Genomic DNA, 19871 nt, shown 5'->3' on the forward strand with positions numbered 1-19871 from the left:
TGGCAGTATTTATAAATCATATGGTACTGACAGAATATAAAAATATATATTGGTTTCTGCTTTATATAAAGTTTTTTAATCTCACTTTCACCTACAGGAAGTATAAAGTTCTGCTGGTCTAATGTGATTTGTGGGGGACTATATGTCAAATGGTACATTTTTAAGAACATTCTAGTTATAATCAGTGTGGAAGATTTGCTAGTGGCAGGGACACATTTTTCCTCATGTCTCGGATATCAGTGAACACAGACGAAACTACAGAGAATAATGACTAGCAGCTGTAAGGTTACTGGAGTCAGTAGATCAACCCCTCATACCCTTAACAACCAGAAGCTGAGACTCATGAGCTGACATTATCATGTCAGTAAAGGCCATTGGAAGAACTGCACAAGTCACGGCATGATTGACAGCATCCTTTGAAAGGTAGCTACACTGCTGAGAAGAAACCTTTTTTATTAAAATGCCTGTAGTCGAAGACCTAATGAACTAAATGGAACAAGTTAACACCTCTCTACTCTCGCCCTCAGGATAAAAAAACCTGGCAGCCTGATCGTCCGCCGCCCACCCCGGTTATGCTTAAAAGCTGTGGTAAAGAATCACACCAATACACAGGCACCTCAGTACTTTAGACATTCACTGTGTCTAGACTCGCTTCTACACACACACACACCTACGTAAGCACTGACAAACACAGGCATAAACACACGAGTATGGCAGGCTCCTCCACCAGGCGGACAGCGAACCAACAGGCTGATCTAAGTCCTGAAGAGAGAGGCCGGTGGGCAAACAAGATTGAATTTCTGCTGACTGTGGCTGGAGCTATCATTGGGCTTGGAAATGTTTGGAGGTTCCCATATCTTTGCTATAAAAATGGAGGCGGTGAGTAGTTTTGGACAATATATTAAATAGTTTTGATTTTACATGTGACTAAGGGACTAAAACAGAATATGTAATTTTTTATCTGTTATAGGCCTATCTATCACTTTATGGTTGTGATACTTATTTAGAAGCATTTATTTATAAACCACCTGTTTGCCAGTACAAAATAAAACCCTCTGCTTATTTATTAAATTTTAAAGCCAGCTGACATTCACAGTCAGTTACACCTTTCTGTGTGAATTGCATTTGCTTTCCATTAGAGTAACATTAATCATAAAACAGTTGTTTTTTATTATTTTATCAGTTATCTTTTTAAAATGTATATTTAGCCAAATGTGCTTTATATTATAAAGTATACAATTGTTAATGTGAAATATAACATAATATAACAAAATATAACATTTTAATGACTGTCTCTTTAAATCCTTAGGGGCTTTTTTTATTCCATATGTCCTGTACCTGCTCACTTGTGGTATCCCACTTTTTGTGCTTGAGACATCTTTGGGTCAGTACACCAGTCAGGGAGGCATCACATGCTGGAGAAAGATCTGTCCTCTTTTTGAAGGTGGGTTGCTCACTTTTCAATTGCTATGCATTATGTGATGCTTCTTAAAGGGGACAACGGATGCAAAATTCACTTTTACATGGTGTTTGCATATAAATGTGTCTTAGCAGTGTGTGGACACAACCACCCTACAATGATAAAAAGTCCGCCTTTTTTAGCGCTTAAGCAACTGTAGAGACAACGTCTCGTAAGCAGTGCAGCTCTTTGTAGTGGGATGTTGAAGTGAACATAAGAGTCCTCATTTTCACCTGAGCCACTGAGGATGCAGTGGATTAGTTTTGTTGTTAATGCGCCACCAAAATTTGTTTATATCTGTGCAAATCATTTTACTCCAGACTGCTTTCTGAATGAAGGACAATTCAAGGCAGGTTTTGCTACATTCATCAAGGATCGATGATCCAGCTCCATCTCCAGAAGATTTAAGTCCCATGCTGTGTTCAAAATGCCATACTATCATACTACTCTTACTATTTCTGCAGTATCCAGTATGTGTACTGTGCATAGTATGCAAACTTTCTGTATGCATGGAATACCTAGTTGACCTGTTATATTTTTCTCTACAGTACGTTTCTGTTTAAGTGAAATGACGTCACCTTTATCTCTATAGCGCTTTATGTAGTACAGATCTTTTCAAGGATATTAAATAATATTAAAATTGCACTAATATAATATGTAAATAAAATTAATATTTCAGTTATGCAAACAGAATTCAATTCCGCTGTAAAGCAGCTTTAAAGGGTCATGAAATCCCCCTGTTTCAGCACTGGTTAGTTCTCACTATAGTTTTGAGAAATGTTGCAAAAGTGGGCGTGGTGTGCTGCGGAGCGGAGAGGGAAGAGAGTCAACTTCGGGTTCAGACAGTTTCATACCTAAAGAATCATACCAACTTGTGGAAAATCTCATGTCCCCTTTAAATTGCAGTGAAATTACATATTTGTTATGTCTTTTTAAAATAGCATTTTTGAAGTAGCATATAGTTAATATTCAGATTTTTAAAATATTTGTGGCTTGTAATTACAGACTTGATTCTGCTGTTGTATAAGTTGTAATGCATTTGCTAATAGTGTTTCTGTTGTCTTTAAATTAATGTGTTAAATGTTTACATTTAAGTTTTGAGTTTATATAAAAAATATTTTAGTAACTTAAATTAGGCAGTGTCCTCTCTAGCATATAATTTTATTGCATACTCTATGTTACATTATTGGCAAGTTAAATAAGATAACATTTGTTTACAACTTCAGTACTAACACAAATTCAAAATTCTGCCATGAAACTCTAAATGGCGCAGTCTGATAGAGCTAACTCAATCTGACATAATGACATCATGATCACATGGCACAGCTGATTGGTTCTTTTTGTATCACCAGCCAATGAGCTTGCTGCTCAACATTCAAATACTTGGGTAGTGCTTGCTGTAGCAGTTGCAGCACGCTTTAGAAACACTCCACCTTCCCCAGCTCCACCTGTATAGATCTGCTACGGCGTGATTCATGTATGCTATATATGGGGGTTATTTCATATGTTATATGTGCAGCAGCAGTATTTCTTACATGCTCACAGCAGCATGTTGTGAATTGCAGGATTAGTCTCAGTACTTGCTCTGCCACAGCATCTATTCCAGCTGCGATAAACAGCATCTATTCCAAGACCAAACACATTGACATTGTGATGTACATTACCATACTAAACCCTTTGAGGATTGTCATGATAGAATTCTCTTTTTCAGGAATGGGTTACGCCAGTCAAATGATTATTGTCTATGGCTCAGTCACCTACATCATCATCATAGCCTGGGCCTTCCTGTACCTTTTCTCAGCCTTCAGTGCGGAACTGCCCTGGGCCAGCTGCAACAATCTGTGGAACACAGGTACATTTGGTTGAAGGTCAGACATATGCTGTTTTTTTCAACAGGGCTATTAAGCCAGTTCACACCACACAGAAAAACACCAACAAACACCAACAAGTAAGTTCGCCATTGGGTTTTGAAGTTTATGAAAAATAACTCTCATGTTCATACTACCCGTAACAGACACTAACAAATGCTGACTGAACATGTTCAGTCAGGTGACAACAAACTCCTACCAACGGCAACAGATGCCGACAGGGGTGACACACCGTTCCAACAAAACCCAACAAACATGTTTGTTGGCATTTGTCTGTGCATTGTTAATTGGCCTTACACAGTGGCATGCTAAAGTTTAGGAACCCCTTGCAGAATCTACGACAATGTGAATAATTTTAACAAAATAAGAGAGATCATACAAAATGCATGTTATTTTTTATTTAGTACTGTCCTGAGGAAGATATTTTACGTAAAAAGAATGTGAAGATTTGAAGGAAAGTTGTACGTAATTTGTCTTCCAGGAAACATGCATGTATCTTCTGTTGCTTCCAAAGGGCAGTACTAAATGGGAAAAAATTATATTTCAATAAAATAGGAAAAATTTGGACATCTTCATTCTGTTCAAAAGTTTTCACCCCCCGGCTCTTAATGCATTGTGTTTCCTTCTAAGCGTCAGTGAGCATTTGAACCTTTTTTAATAGTTGTGTTTGAGTCCCTCAGTGTGAAAACATGGATCTCAAAATCATACAGTCACTGCTGGAAAGGGTTCAAATAAGCAAAAGATGCTGGAAAATGGAAGAATCTGCAGGCCCTGGAGGATTTTTCTGAAGAACATTGCTCAGGTTAACTGTTAAGAATAAACAAGGGACTCATGAACAACTATCACAAAACAAAAAAACAGTTGTAGATCATCCAGGTAACCACACACAGTATTAAGAACCAAGGGTTCACAAACTTTTTAAAGGGGGTAAACACCTGTAAAATATCTTTCTCAGGACAGTACTAAATAAAAAATAACATGAATTTTGTACGATCTCTCTTATTTTGTTAAAATTATTCACATTTTCACAAGGGGTTCCCAAACTTTCGCATGCCACTGTATGAACCAGATGTTTTGATACATTTCATCAGGCTAAAGGCCAATTCACACCGCGCAGGCAAATGCTGACAAACAACATTTTTGGGGTTTTGTTGGATCAGTGTGTTACCCCTCGTCAGCGTCTGTTGATGTTGGTAGGAGTTTGTTGTCACCCAACTGAACATGTTCATTCAGCTTTTGTTGGTGTCTGTTGTGGCATTGTGAACATGACGGTTATTTTTCATAAAATTCTAAATCCAAAAGCCAACTTGTTTGTTGTTTTTTGTTGGAGTTTGTCCTTACTGGCCTTATGTTTGGGTATATGGCTTCTATATGACTTCATCATTGTTTTTATATGTTACCATTCATATTTGCATCTCTTTGGCTTTAGGTGCTTGTGCTGTGCTTAGTGGGAAGAATTCTACTTCACAGTGGACGTCTCCTCTTAATGCTTCTTCCTCTGTGATGGAGTTCTGGCAGTGAGTTAAATGAAAATGCAATGAACATGCAGTACACTGAAAATAAAATAATTAATATTATGGTACCATGTAAATACCATGGTGTATGAATATGATAATGTTTTGCTTGTGTCTGTCTCATAAGTCAGACAGCTCACTGTTTAATTATATTGTTTAATTGCTTTCTGTGTGTTCAGTCACAGAGTTTTGCGATTGTCCAGTGGAATAGATCATTTGGGCACAGTAAGGTGGGACTTGGCTCTTATACTCTTACTTGTTTGGATCCTGATCTACTTCTGCATCTGGAAAGGCGTGAAATCTACTGGGAAGGTTATACACATTCGTATTACCTGTCATGAAAAAGCTAAAGGTTTAATGACAAAATGTGTGGCAAATGACTTAAATATGTAAATATTTCACAACTTTTTATTGCCAGTAACAGAACCGAAAACAATTATCAGCATGATATTGTGTATTATTCTCAATTAAAAGTCTAATTATTATATTTATAGGCTGTCTATTTCACTGCAACATTCCCTTATGTTATGCTTCTGATACTGCTCCTACGAGGAGTCACTCTACCTGGTGCCATCAACGGCATCCACTACTATATGTACCCAGATCTGGCACGGCTAGCTGACCCACAGGTAAAGGCATTAGAAAGCCTAGAATGGTTTACAGAAAATCTGGACTAATAAATTAATCAACCATCTCAATTATTTTTGCTATATCCTGATTTTGTTACTCTTTCTGAATGTATTCCTTGTTCATTTCTTTTAAAGGTATGGATGGATGCTGGTACTCAAATCTTTTACTCTTACGCCATATGTCTTGGATACCTTAGCTCTCTTGGAAGCTATAATCAATATAACAATAACTGCTACAGGTGAGTGTACATTATATAAAGTATAACATTTGTGACCCTGGACCACAAAACCAGTCGTAAGGGCTGAGATACAGCTATTTGAAAACCTGTAATCTGAGGGTGCAAAAAATTCTAAATTGAGAAAATCGCCTTTAAAGTTGTCCAACTGAAGTTGTTAGCAATGAATATTACTAATCAAAAATTAAGTTTTAATGTATTTACAGTAGGACATTTACAAAATATCTTAATGGAACGTGATCTTTACTTACGGTAATATCCTAATGATTTTTGGCATAAAAAAACGATCATTTTGACCCTTACAACGTATTGTTGGCTATTGCTACAAATATACCCATGCTACTTAAGGGTCACATTTTATTTGAATTGATAAAATAGATTCATTTAATCTGTATTTCACTTATTCATGAATAAACTAATGCTAATAAATGAAATGAAAGCCTCAAATTGGTCATTTTCTCTTCTCTATCTCTCTATTAATTAATAATTTAAAAAATAAAATCAAATATAACACATTTTAATATCATTACATTTGCTGTTTTTATATACAGCAGACACAATAAGCTAATACATGTGATGTGACTGTGTTAAGTTGAGCATTTCTAAAAAATCTTCCTACAGGGACTCTTTCTACCTCTGCTTGCTGAACAGCGGAACTAGTTTTTTAGGTGGGTTTGCCATTTTCTCTGTTCTGGGACACATGGCACAGGAGCAGGGGGTGGACATATCCCTTGTGGCCGAGTCTGGTAAGAAAAAACATTTTGTATTGTTATTTTGAACAATACATTCCAACATATCAAATTAACTATCAAATTAAAATATGAAACAAATAATGCGTAATTGTCACTGCCTATGCCAGTGGTCTTTAAAGGGATAGTTCTCCCAAAAATGTCATTAATTACTCCCCCTTATGTAGTTCCAACCCTTCGTTCATCTTTGGAACATAAATGAAGATATTTTTGATGAAATCTGAGAGCTTTCTGACCCTGCTTAGACAGCAATGCAACTGAAACCTTCAAACAGCCTAAAAAAGTAGTAAGGACATCGATAAAATAGTCCATGTGACAGTTGTTCAACCGTAATGTTATAATGTCACATGAACTATTTTAACGATGTCCTTACTACCTTTTTTAGCCCTTGAATGCTCTTCTGGCTCTTGGATTTCATCAAAAATATCTTAATTTGTGTTCCAAAGGCTTTACATGCTTAGAACGATATGAGGGTGAGTACTTAATGACAGAATTTTCATTTTTGGGTGAACTATCCTTTTAATAATTAACATTGATTGTTATGTAATGAGAGAGGTAATGCATGGATAGTGTAAGATCCTTTAGATGGTGTTAGTCATTGTACCTCCTCCCTTGGCTGTCATTAGGTCCAGGACTGGTGTTTATAGTGTATCCCCAGGCGGTAACAATGTTGCCATGGTCTCAGTTCTGGGCTGTGTGTTTCTTTATCATGATCATCCTCCTGGGCTTGGACAGCCAGGTTAGACCTCCTTCTCTTTCTTAGCTTAACATCTTGTTGCTTTGCTCTCCCCCCTGTTCCTGCCTTCCCATCCAATGTCCTTTTTTGTGTCACTCAGTTTGTTGGACTGGAGAGCATTATGACATCAGTGACAGACATGTTTCCCACAGTGTTGAGACGTGGCTTTAGAAGAGAGATGTTACTTTTAGGGATTTGCCTTGTCTGCTACCTGATGGGCCTCTTCATGATCACAGAGGTGGGCCTAAGACAATTAAGCTTATACATTTAAAGTTCATAATCAGCCTTACAGTCAACCTTAAAGGAGTAGTTCACTTCCAAAAATTTACAGATAATTTACTCACCCTCTTGTCATGCAAGATGTTTATGTCTTTCTTTCTTCAGTCGATAAGAAATTATGTTTCTTGAGGAAAACATTTCAGGAATTATCTCCATATAATGGACTGAAATGGTGCCCCCAAGTTTGAACTTCCAAAATACAGTTTAAATGCAGCTTCAAGGGGCTCTAAACGGCTTTTTATATACTTTATAACATCAAACGCTCATCTTGTCTAGGTCTGCATGAACTCCAGTTCAAGAAACTTAGGGTATGTCGAAAAACTCCCATCTCGTTTTCTTCCAAAACTTCAAAATCATCCTACATTGCTGCAAAAGTACCGACCCAGTGTTTACAAAGTGAACATGCAAAGAAGATCAAACGCCTTTACAAAAAAGGTAAAACAGCGATGTAGTGCGATTTTGAAGTTGAAGAAGAAAATGAGATGGGAATTTTTCGACATACCCTAACTGTATTGACAGAGCTCACATGCGCATCACAGAGACAAGAGAAGACGAGCATTGGAGGTTAAAAAGTATATAAATTGTCAACTTGTTTCGAAAATGACTGATTGTTTCGCTAGATAAGACCCTTCTTCTTCAGCTGGGATCGTTTAGAGCCATTTGAAGCTGCATTTAAACTACATTTTGGAAGTTCAAACTCGAGGCCACCATAGAAGTCCACAATATGGAGATAATTCCTGAAATGTTTTCCTCAAAAAACAATTTCTTTACGTCTGAAGAAAGAAAGACATGAACATCTTGGATGACAAAGGGGTCAGATTTGCTTAATGTTAAACCGAAATGAAACATAAGGCTTGTACATTCTTTGCATAGTGTTCATTAGAATATCATTGCTTTTATAAGTATCCTACTTTCTGTTTCACAGGGTGGTCTGTACATCATTCAGTTGTTTGATCATTATGTGTGTAGTGGAGCCACTCTCCTGTTCCTGGCTACTTGTCAGTCTGTGGCCATTGGCTGGGTATATGGTGAGTAGCCTACACTTAAATGTGCCTTAAAGGGACAGTTCACCCAAAAATTAAAATTCTGTTCCATACCCGTAAAACCTTTGTTCATCTTCGGAACACAAATTAAGACATTTTTAATAAGATCCGAGAGCTTTCTGACCCTGCATAGACAGCAATGCAACTGAAACATTTAATGGCCCAGAAAGGTAGTAAGAACATCGTTAAAATAGTTCATGTGACATCAGTGGTTCGACCTTACATTTACGAAGCTACAAGAATACTTTTTGCATCAGTCTCCATGTTTAAGAGAGTACCATGACACAATCAGAGGAATTCACACGCATACGGTACTATCATGAAATAATTTTTTAATAAAGTCATTGTTTTCTTTGCACACAAAAAGTATTCTCATAGGTTCATAACATTACATTTTAACCACTGATGTCACATGGACTATTTTAACAATGTCCTTACTACATTTCTGGGCATCAGTTGCATTGCTGTCTATGCAGGGTCAGAAATCATCAAAAATATCTTAATTTGTGTTCTGAAGATGAGCACAGGTCTTACAGGTTTGGAACAATATGAGGGTGAGTAATTAATGACAGAATTTTCATTTTTGGGTGAACTAACCCTTTAAATTGTACCCTTTCATGGGACTTCATGTGCTTATTCTCTCCAAGGTGCTGACCGATTCTATGAGAACATAGAAAACATGATTGGCTACAAACCCTGGCCCATGATGAAGTACTGCTGGCTTTATGTCACCCCGTCTGTCTGCGTAGTAAGTTATTTCTGTCACATTTTAAAATAGGAACAGTTTCATGATAGAACATTATTTGATTTGCACCATACTTATATGTAAAAAATATATATTTTTTGTTAATTATGTCATGTAGGGCACATTTATCTTCTCTCTGGTGAGGTACAGTCCCCTGAAGTTTAATAACATATATGTGTATCCATGGTGGGCATACGGTATTGGCTGGTTCCTCGCAGTGTCCTCTCTCTCCCTCATCCCTATTACCATGATCTACAAACTCTACAAGGGGAAAGGGACTTTCTGGGAGGTAGGTGTTGTCAAGAAAAATACAAAATAATATTTTTTTTTTTTCGAAAATTTTCATTTTGGCACTGTATAAGTGTCTGGAAGTGTTTCTGAAACCTTTAACATAACCAGCAGGCAAGTGTTGTTTCACAGCTGGAATGAATTTCTTTCATTTCCTATGGATTGAAATGCAATACAGATAAGTGAAAAATGTTTTTGTGTGTGTTGCCCTCAGCGTCTCCAGTTGGCTTGCACTCCAGCAGAGGATCTACCTCAGTCTCAGAGACCCTTAGCACATCATTATATTCTGTCATCCTGTACAGACAGAGAAAAGACCCCAGACAACCTTTAATGTTCAACTGCCATTATGTCAGTTGTCCCTATATGTTAAATTGCAGGTCAGTCAATTAGTCCTAATGGGTAAATTAATTTTTTTCATTTTTTAGAAAAAAAAAAGTTATGTGGCCTAGTAAGGGTTAAACTAATAGATTAAAAAGGCAAAAGATTAGGCATAAGATAGCAGCTGACAAAATAATATAAAATAACTGTGATCCTGGACCACAAAACCGGTCATAAGGGTCAGTTTTTTGAAATCCATTGATTTCAGACATAATCTGAAAGCTGAATAAATAAGCTTTCCATTTATGTATGGTTTTTTAGGACAGGATAATATTTGGTTAAGATACAACTGGATTCTAAGGGTGCAAAAAAATCAAAATATCGAGAAAATCACCTTTAAAGTTGTCCAAATGAAGTTCTTAGCGATGCATATTACTGTCAAAAAAGTTTTGATATATTTACAGTAGGAAATTTACAAAATATCTTCATGGAACATGATCTTTACTTAATACTCTAATGATTTTTGGCATAAAAGAAAAATCGATAATGTTGACCCATATAATGTACTTTTGGCTATTGCTACAAATATACCTGTGCTACTTCAGACTGGTTTTGTAGACCAGGGTCACAAATTAACAGTGCCTTGTTTCACATAAAACATTTGTTTATGGACTGTAATCTATTAGTGCCATTTGTGAGGAAAAAAAAGCAATACTAATTATTTGTCTCACAGCAAACACTGAATCTCGCCTTTACAGATCCAGATACTTTTACTATACAAACACATACTATACATAAGTATGTATTGCCTTAAAGCAGAGCAGCCATGATGAACAAAGCAGCCATGCATTTTGACAGTTGGATATTCTCAGGGGACAGCTTATTAAAGATTTTCTTTATGATTCTCTCATGCAAGTTAACCTGCTATGAGATTAATTGAGCCTTCAGGTATTGTTTTTATGTGATCCATGGTAAGAACTTTATTCATATTTCTTTTAGTTTCTTACAGTGATATTCAGTGTTTCACATACCTTGAGGGCATTATGTAAAATGTGCTTAATCAGCACCAGGGTTTTGGAAAATGCAAGTCATGGACAAGGTTGTAAATGTATTTTTCTAGTTGTCTTCTAGACGTTTTGTAGTATATAGTCTTCATAGTGTTTTTTTAAACTCATATACTAGTATCTTTTTAGATTTCTTATACATATAAAACAGAAACAGTATAAATGTGAAAAAAAATAAATATATATTATGTATTAACAGAATTTTTAGCAGGATCTTTTTAACATCCTTCAGATTAGTCTGCAAATCATGCATATCATCTTTTTCCCAATCTCCCAGATAAAAAGCAATGCTTTCAAATAATTAATACTACTCATTCTCTATGGAATCTGCTTACTAACTCAACAAGCACCCATTTTTGGTCTCCAACAATAATAGGATTTTGTGGGCCATAACCTCTATGGCTTTGTTTACTTTCTTCCATAGACACAGATTAAGCTTAATCCAGAATAGCTGCACTCTGAAATGTGGGTTTTCCATAAAAATCCTTTGAAGTCTAGGATCATGAAACATCTGTCCAGAAAACTGGGATTATGGTGATATTGGTTCAAACTGATGTTGTTCTGCCAAAAAAAAAAGTCACTGCTAGGCCATGTTGTGCATGTGCTCTTTGTGTTGAATATTTAATATTTAGCATCACTTCCAGGAGTTAGAATAAAGACAGTGATTTATGACTGCAAATTCAGTTGGTGACCTTGTGCTATGCTTTATTTCTATATGTGACCACAAAACCATCATAAGGGACAATTTTGAGATTAATACATAATCTGAAAGATGAATAAATAAGATTTCCATAGATGTAGGTTATGATGCAACAATATTTGGCCAAGATACAGAAAATCTGGAATCTGAGGGTGCAAAAAAATCAAAATAATAAGAAAATCACCTTTAAGGTTATCCAAATGTAGTTCTTAGCAATGCATATTACTAATCAAAAATTAAGTTTTGATATATTTACGGTAGGAAATGTACAAAATATCTTCAAAGGATTATTTTGACCCATCCAATGTATTGTTGGCTATTGCTACAAATATACCTGTGCTACTTATGACTGATTTTGTGGTCCAGGGTCACATTTTTGATATAAGAGAAACTGTATGATCACGTTTTCTCTTATTCAGCTCCAAAGAAAGCATTTCAAATCAATGAGCAAATAATGCAATATGACTGTGTTAAAATCATGATTGTCATCTCCAATTACATTCAAGCTGGTTGCCTTTCTGTGTCATATGATGTAATGTAAAGGAATGTACACATTAAAAAGACATTTTTCTATAATGAACCCAAACTCGTGTAAGGACACCACCATGTGGCCATGGGTTTGAACTGTGCGAATCAGAAGAGTGGAGAGTATATTTTATGAAAACTCTGAAAGTTTAATGTAATAAAAGGACTGTACAAAAATAAGGCATAAAAAGTTATGCAAGCAGACGTCTTAGATAGGTAGATTCACTCTGAGAATTTTAATGTCATCCACTGGGCGGTCCTGACTGTTGGTTTCAACCATGCCAATACGATTAACAACTCCAATGCCCTGGCAGACCCGTCCAAATATAGTGTGTTTCCCATCCAGCCACTGCGTGGGAGCCAATGTGAGAAAGAACTGGCTTCCGTTTGTATCGGGCCCTGCATTGGCCATTGCGAGAATTCCAGCACCTGTAAAATACATAAATAAATCAAGCACTTGCTGATTTGTAATACAAAAAAAGTTGTAAACTAGTTCTTATGCTGGACAGTTTTTATAAAATTATGCCATAGATTTGTGACCTGACAAAATACTTCTCTAGCAATTTCTCCTACTTATTTACAATACTATTAAATCTACTCATGCATTATCTGTTATATTACTCACCTGTAAATTTTAACTCTGGATGCAATTCATCTTCAAACTGCTTGCCATATATAGATGCACCACCACGACCTGCAGATAAAAAAATACATTTCAACATAAATACATTTTATAAACCATGACAGTAAATTAAAAATAAAATCCACTGTACTTCAGAAAGAGCAGATGGTTTTGCTTAGTAAAACATATTCATAATCTTTATTTCATCCTCCATGAAGAATGATTTCTCAACAATAGCCATATAAATCAGCATATTGTGATACATCTTATGGAGTGTTTTCACGACATGTCATCAATAGGCCATATTGGCAGCACTGAACATAAACAGTGCCAGTAAACTAAAGAAACATATTATGCTGATTATTGCTGCTGAGAATGGTCAATTATTGTCATGTTTTGGGCTGTACTAATTGGCCGGCCCAGGAAAACATTTGGAGTACTACAAACTGCTAAAAGTTATAAAAAATCGAGGAGAAGAGTGCAAAAATATGTCTGAGGAACAAAAGGCATTTGTGGTTAGCAGCTTCCACAAGTTTTTTCTGTGGCATAAATTAGCAGAACAACGTATTCAGTAGTACATTAACCATGCAGTCCATGCTGTTGTTTACATCTGAGTATCGCCAATATGGCCGCGCATCCGGGTACCTGACCAAATTGTGGCGCAAGTGCAAACCCCCTATTGAAATATCTAAAATGGGTGTTAAATTACGAGTATTGTTTTCATCCTCACCTGTTCCTGTTGGATCGCCTCCTTGAACCATGAAGTCTTTGATGATGCGGTGGAACTTGGTGTTGTTGTAATAACCTCTTCTGCCCAGCTCTGCGAAATTCTTGCATGTTTTTGGCGCATGATTCCAGTACAGTTCTAGCACGACAGTTCCCATCCTGGAAAGACAGTGTAAAGTGAGGGTTGGTCGTAATATGCTGGTAAAGGTTAATGTCTACTAGTGAACGATTCGTCTGTGAATCATTCTTTTGAAATGGAGCTTTTATTACATCCAAAAATGCAATCGATATCAACTATATGCCTACTAATCTGTCATATCAATGGGCCAAAAGCAAGTTTCTTTTATAGCACACAACAGCTGATTTAACTGCATGACAGATTGACAGTTTTATTATCAAGCATACAAAACAGTTGGTTTTTCCAGTTTATTTATTTTTGAGGAATCAGTTTAAGTTACAGCAGACTGAAACAGATGGTTAATAAAAGACAAGATTACTTAAAATAAAAATCTTCATTTTCCAATTTCAAAATCCACAATATATAGAGATGCACATTACATTCGCTGCAAAAAATGATTTTCTTCCTTAGTCTTGTTTTATAGTAAAAATATCTACAAAGTCATGAATCAGGATGCATTTACTTAAGTAAAATGACTTAAGATTTTGTCTTGTTTTCTGAAAAAATAAAATAAAATAAAAATCTGCCAATAAAGTAAGAAAATACATCTTCAAGGCTAAACAAGATTATTTTTCTTGCCTCACTGGCATATATTTACTTGTTTTAAGCAAAAACTTAGATAATTTGTTCAGAAAATAAAATAATATTTTAACTCATTTTACTTGTCAAGTAAATGCATCTTGATTCAAGAATTTTTAGATATTTATACTAGAAAACAAGACAAAAATACTAAAAAAGAAAATCATTTTTTGCAGTGCTGTGAAGATTTTTCCACAAAGTTTAATAGGGGTTATTTCTTTGTTTTTGTTTTGTTTTTTTTTAAAAAAAGCATTTAAGGACTCTTTCACTGACTCAAATTCTACTAAAAGTTACATTTCGCAAATGTTTGTTTGTGAATATTGCATTTGCCATGGAGAATATAGAAATTCACAACACACCGCACTGCATTTTGCTTCTGTGTGTAAGAGCATGCAACATCTTCCGGACTTAAAAGTTATAATTTCCAGTAGTTTTTAATTTAAATGAATACGGGATGCCGTAATTACGTCACAACGTAAAAGAATCAATGAACGAGTGATTTTTGAAACGGTTCTTCGAATGAGTTGGGTATCACAGTACTCACTCTGATCTAAAAACAATCTAACCAGTACAACTGATCAACGTGATTAGATCTTTAACTTTTTTTTTAAAACAAACATGCGGTAACTCTTTACGTTTAAAATAATAAAACAAGTAAAACAATGTTCACAGCTTTAACGTTACTCGTGTGCTTTCAAGACGTGACTCATTCATTCACAAGTCTATTACTAATGTCTAAACTGCCACTTACGTTGTGTCCAGCGATACTGTGGGGGGTTGCCAAGAATCCGGTGGAATTCCAGCCATGTCTGTTGGTCAACAAATATGGTTTTAATAGAAGGTATTATTCTTTATTTTTAAATGATGTCGCTAAGCGTGATAAGGAAGTAGTAGCCCAGTTCGGTTTATTCGTTATTACAAATCGTCAAGACCACATGACGTAAGTGCTGCCATCTAGTGGACTGGATGATAAATCATGCCATCTGAGTTTATACATCCACTCGCAGTATTTTATGTGTTCCATATTTTAGGCACAATTTGTACCCAAAAGTGAGCAAAACCTGACACAATCTTCAAAATCCTTCGTTTGGGGACGTACTCATTTGTAAAACTGGTAAAAAATAAATAAAATGTATATATATGTATGTATATATATATATATATATATATATATATATATACAATCTTTCTAGTTTTGCTCTGTTCTAAAATAAATCTAAAATATTTTACTGGCTATCTATTGCTCTGACAAAGCAGTCTGATCAGACAAAAATATAATTGTTTAATCTGTTCATAAAAAAAAAAAAAAAGATACCTGCCCTACAAATTTGATTATGTAATTTCAATTATGTCTAATAGTCCTTACTCAACAATCACAAAAAAAGTGTTGCATATTGCAATTGGTCAAAAAGTGTCAATCCTGTCTTTTATTTACAAATGAATACACAAAGTCAAATTCATATTTGAATTTAATTAATTTTATTGTGTTTATTGAGCAAAATACACAAAAATGTAAAAAAAACAAACAAATAATATAACAAGGAACAGTCAGAACCTTATTCTTCAATACATGTTTAAGATAATTAGATGCAGCATTTTTAATGCTAAGACTTTTTTTTTTTTTTTAAATAAAAACCCAAACAATGTTAAAAAAGTAATGAAATAAATGAAAAACTGTTCCACTGTGTCAGGGTATGGAGGGAAAAGGAAAAATGGTGATCAAATTCCTTGTGATTGATGGCATTACCAGGCAGTATTAGACACGGTATCAACATCTAAACTTGCCTGGTAAGACACAAATCAGAGGATTTTACTGCAGCAGAGAAGCAGAAGAAAGGGTCTGATGTCATGTGACTGTAGAAGAGATGAAAGCAGACAAAAATAAGACAGAATTAAGATTATTTTTTAGGAGAAAAACCTTGGAGGAAACAGTTTAAAGAGTCTATTAGTAAAGGATAAAGTGCAAGCAGAGATTCAAAGACTCATTGTCAGAATTAAGCATCAGCACCCAAATAGATTTTGAGACAGCTTGGTAAGTTTATGTTTTTTATACAGACAAAAACAGCTAAAATATTCTTCAGAATATCTGTGTTTGTCTCAAACAGTTTTGGAACGACATGATGATGAGTAAAAGATGATAGAATTTTAATGTCTGAGTAAACAACACACCCCTGAAATTACTTAATGAGCAGAAAATGACCGTATTTCCTTATTCGCATTCAGAAAACCACAGAAACTAATTTGTCATACACATTTTCATTTACTTAAATCACATTATGTTTGTCTTTTCTTTGCACATTCCATCGTAGAATACACAATGACCTGGAAAAAAGTAAACGGGTTTCACACATACACACACACACACAAAATCAACCTTAATTATTTTGAATATTTTACTGACTGGCGTTACTTCCTCCTCAGCGCAGCGAACAGGAAAGGTGAACTGCGTAGGTGCAGTTCAATTAGTGTTTGTCACACAGATCTCAGGTGTCATCCACACAATAAGACGCAAAAAAAGGAGGATGATCGCTGAATGCCACATTACACATTAGAGGGTGTGTGAGTATGGAGGAATTACTTTTGTGACATTCATGAAGGCATTTGGACATAACAGGGTGGGGTTCAGAGCTCTGCAGATGGCTAAGTGAGAGGATCTATTCATACGTCTTCTTTTAATTACACTCATCAAGCAGTCTCATCCAGTTAAATCATTAACTTGATTTATTAAAAATCAAACTATGCTACATTCCATACTTTTTATATGCTCATTTTGTATTCAAGTCATGGTCAGTAAGCCTACAGAATGCATCGTTACCAGACAGTGTTAGAACGTCAGTGAACAGCCAAGCACTGTCGGGTAAGATGCACCCTAGAGACAATGAATGAACGTCTTCGGCATGATAGCATTCAAATGATACAATCAAACAACACAGCATATTTTCCTTTGTGTATTTGTATGTGCGTGTATTTGCATAGTCCACACCCAGATGCAAAGCACTTTCAACGATGCTTGTGGAGGACCATCTGCATCATTACCAGGCAGTATTAGAGAAGATAAAACATCCAAAACTGCCTTGTAAGATGGAGATGGGCATCCGGTGTTTGCCATGTTGATTTTCAGTTCAGCATAAAACTAAACTAAAATGAGAGTTATTGTACTTTAGCAAGACATTATAAGATGTTTGTTAATGATTATCTATTTTCCTGACTGGCCTGATTTTTTTATAGCTTTATATATTTCCTTTAAACGCAGCTTATCTTGTAACAGACCTCAAAGGCTTTTGATGTAAACGTATTACTGTGCTTATGTTCATTTTGACTTCACCACTTCCAGTTTCACAATGCAATTACTCATTTTCTTAACAGCTATTATTAGAAAGAACAAAAACATCAGAAACCGTTTTTTATTTTTTAGGTGTACGCCCGGGCCTGCATCCTTGGAAACCATGACCTTTGAGACGCCTCCTCGACCTGGGAGAGTTTGACTAATTGGTCGCACCTTCATCAAAACAAAATCGCGTCTACAGCCTCCAAATCCCATTACAGCCACACAACACAGGTGGTAAGGAAACGCTTAGTCATGCTAATCAAAATGGCTGATCTTTGTCACCTATACCTGAGTGTGCACCTGACTGACCCCTTACCTGTACAATAGATTAGATAAGATTTGATTAGATAACTCATTACTACTGAAACCAAGCTAGGTGAGTTTTTACATTTTGGCTCTGGTGTTGTTTAAAGTCAAAGCTCAGAGTAAAATTAAAAAGTCAATCAATTAAGGCCATTTTTTTCTCTTCCTTATACCTTTTTTTTTTTAGAATAATTTAAGGTTAAGAAAGTAAAAATAGTATCTTGTATGTAAACTTTATCAGTGATTAGATTTTATGAGCGCGTGTCTAAGTGTCAATCAATTATTAAAATTTCTAAATAAATGCAATGTCTAATTTATGTTTAATTTGTAAAAAAAACAAAAAAACATTTATATTATAACATTAAATGCTTTTGTTAATATATTGAACATAATGTATGTTAATGCTTTACATTTTCTACTTCATACCCTTTGTTTCAAACTGATCAAACTGGTTTGACACATTACGGAAGTGAAAGTTAACATGCTGGGCACTCATAGTCCTTTACGTTTCACAAATCTTAATTATTCATATTTCATACAAAACATCATGCTTTATTTTTAGCCTAAAGAATGAAAGGAAGGATTTTGTTTATGTAAAATAAAATACTGTATATACATTTTCCCATCTCATTGTCTTTTTAATAGTTTACTAATAGTATTTACTGTTGTGCATATTAACCAAGATGCATTTAAAAACTTTTTTTTGCAATTAATGAATTATTTACTATTCCAATAAAAAGATAACTATTAGTTACCCTATGAATTCCCGTTGCCGTCATTCAGTATGGAGTCCCGGACAAGAGATGCCATTGTGTCGCAGCGTCGCTTCAGCTGAGGAAGATCACTTCCTGCTCCTTCCACTTGTTAAAGTTATGACTGCTCATTCCACGCTAGGCCAAACCTCTCGAACCGGTCTGAAGGTACCTGGTGAAGACACGCAGACAATAGTAATGGAGTCTCGAGCACGAGAAGAAACACAATCTCCTAAAGCTCCTGAAGCGAAGAAACTGTTCCTACAAAACATCTAGGTTTTCAGGTACACCTTGGAGCCCTGCCCAGGTGTCATTTTTACGCTGGGGCCAATCCCCGGCCGCCTTCTAAGAGCAGGTGTGTCTTGTGTTCTGTGATTGGTTAGTTTAGTGTGGAAGTGCCTCTGGGCTTCTGAGTACACAAATGAGACAAGCTTTTAACCTTCAAAAAGACCACGCCCCATCCTCCGTCTCTCTTGTTCTGGGTCAGACTTTAGGGCAACAGACAAGAATAAGCCTCCTCTCCTCTTTATTCAGTGTTACTCTCATTTCCAGTGCTCATCATTAGATTAGAGCTGTAAAAAAGACATTCAGCGAGTAGTAAATGTGTCCTCTGTACGCCCCTATGATCATTTACATTGTTTACACTGATAATAAACTCCACTAGGGCACTGAACAGACAATATGAAAACAGCAGAAATGAAACTGGAGGCCTGACTGATTACTATGCTTTTTACTCTGTTTTTACATTATTCACTTATTTGCCTGTAAAAAAACTTAATAGTCTTTAAATCAAAGACATAATCAGAAAACATGTTAGATACATATTTTTTGTAGCAATGATTATGCAAGATTATCAGTGATAAAATTGTATTTTTTAATAGATTTAAACTATTTGATTATTAAATTTAGATTTAGATTTATCTGTTGAAATTTCTGTGTGAGCTTGTGATCATTTTTATAACTTAAAGACGAAGAGAAATTAAGAAGTCTGCCCAACTGTAACATTTGAACTTAAATCTGGAATATATAGAGAAAAGGGCGCTTTGTCACTGGATGGTTGACTATAAAAATAAGGATCCACTCCCTGTGCTGTCATAAAAATGCTATTAAATTGAGCTTTTAGCATTTAGAGGTATATTTAAGGTTTCATTGGGACAATGAACTACTTGTGCTAAAGGTCTGTTCAGGACAGGCCTACTAAACAGGTTTCAGGGTTCTGTGGAATCGCTT

The 19871-nt window shown here is 35.6% G+C and overlaps 2 protein-coding genes across 2 annotated transcripts; one reads left to right on the forward strand and one right to left on the reverse strand.

Moving 5' to 3' along the window:
- Positions 1-180: 180 nt before the first annotated feature.
- Positions 181-11736, forward strand: slc6a11a (solute carrier family 6 member 11a). The gene is made up of 15 exons (XM_051113039.1): positions 181-423; positions 528-879; positions 1310-1444; positions 3171-3311; positions 4757-4844; positions 5021-5153; positions 5336-5470; positions 5606-5709; positions 6328-6452; positions 7082-7194; positions 7292-7429; positions 8396-8498; positions 9161-9261; positions 9377-9547; positions 9761-11736. The coding sequence occupies exons 2-15, from the start codon at positions 711-713 to the stop codon at positions 9875-9877; spliced, it is 1773 nt and encodes a 590-aa protein (XP_050968996.1). The 5' UTR covers positions 181-423; positions 528-710; the 3' UTR covers positions 9878-11736.
- A 585-nt stretch (positions 11737-12321) lies between these two features.
- ppil1 (peptidylprolyl isomerase (cyclophilin)-like 1) lies at positions 12322-18888 on the reverse strand. The gene is made up of 5 exons (XM_051113060.1): positions 18645-18888; positions 15010-15067; positions 13506-13660; positions 12779-12847; positions 12322-12582 (listed from the first exon to the last, which is right to left on the reverse strand). The coding sequence occupies exons 2-5, from the start codon at positions 15063-15065 to the stop codon at positions 12362-12364; spliced, it is 501 nt and encodes a 166-aa protein (XP_050969017.1). The 5' UTR covers positions 15066-15067; positions 18645-18888; the 3' UTR covers positions 12322-12361.
- Between the last annotated feature and the right edge of the window lie 983 nt (positions 18889-19871).

Source organism: Labeo rohita, chromosome 6 (assembly GCF_022985175.1).
Source record: "Labeo rohita strain BAU-BD-2019 chromosome 6, IGBB_LRoh.1.0, whole genome shotgun sequence".
NCBI lineage: Eukaryota > Metazoa > Chordata > Actinopteri > Cypriniformes > Cyprinidae > Labeo > Labeo rohita.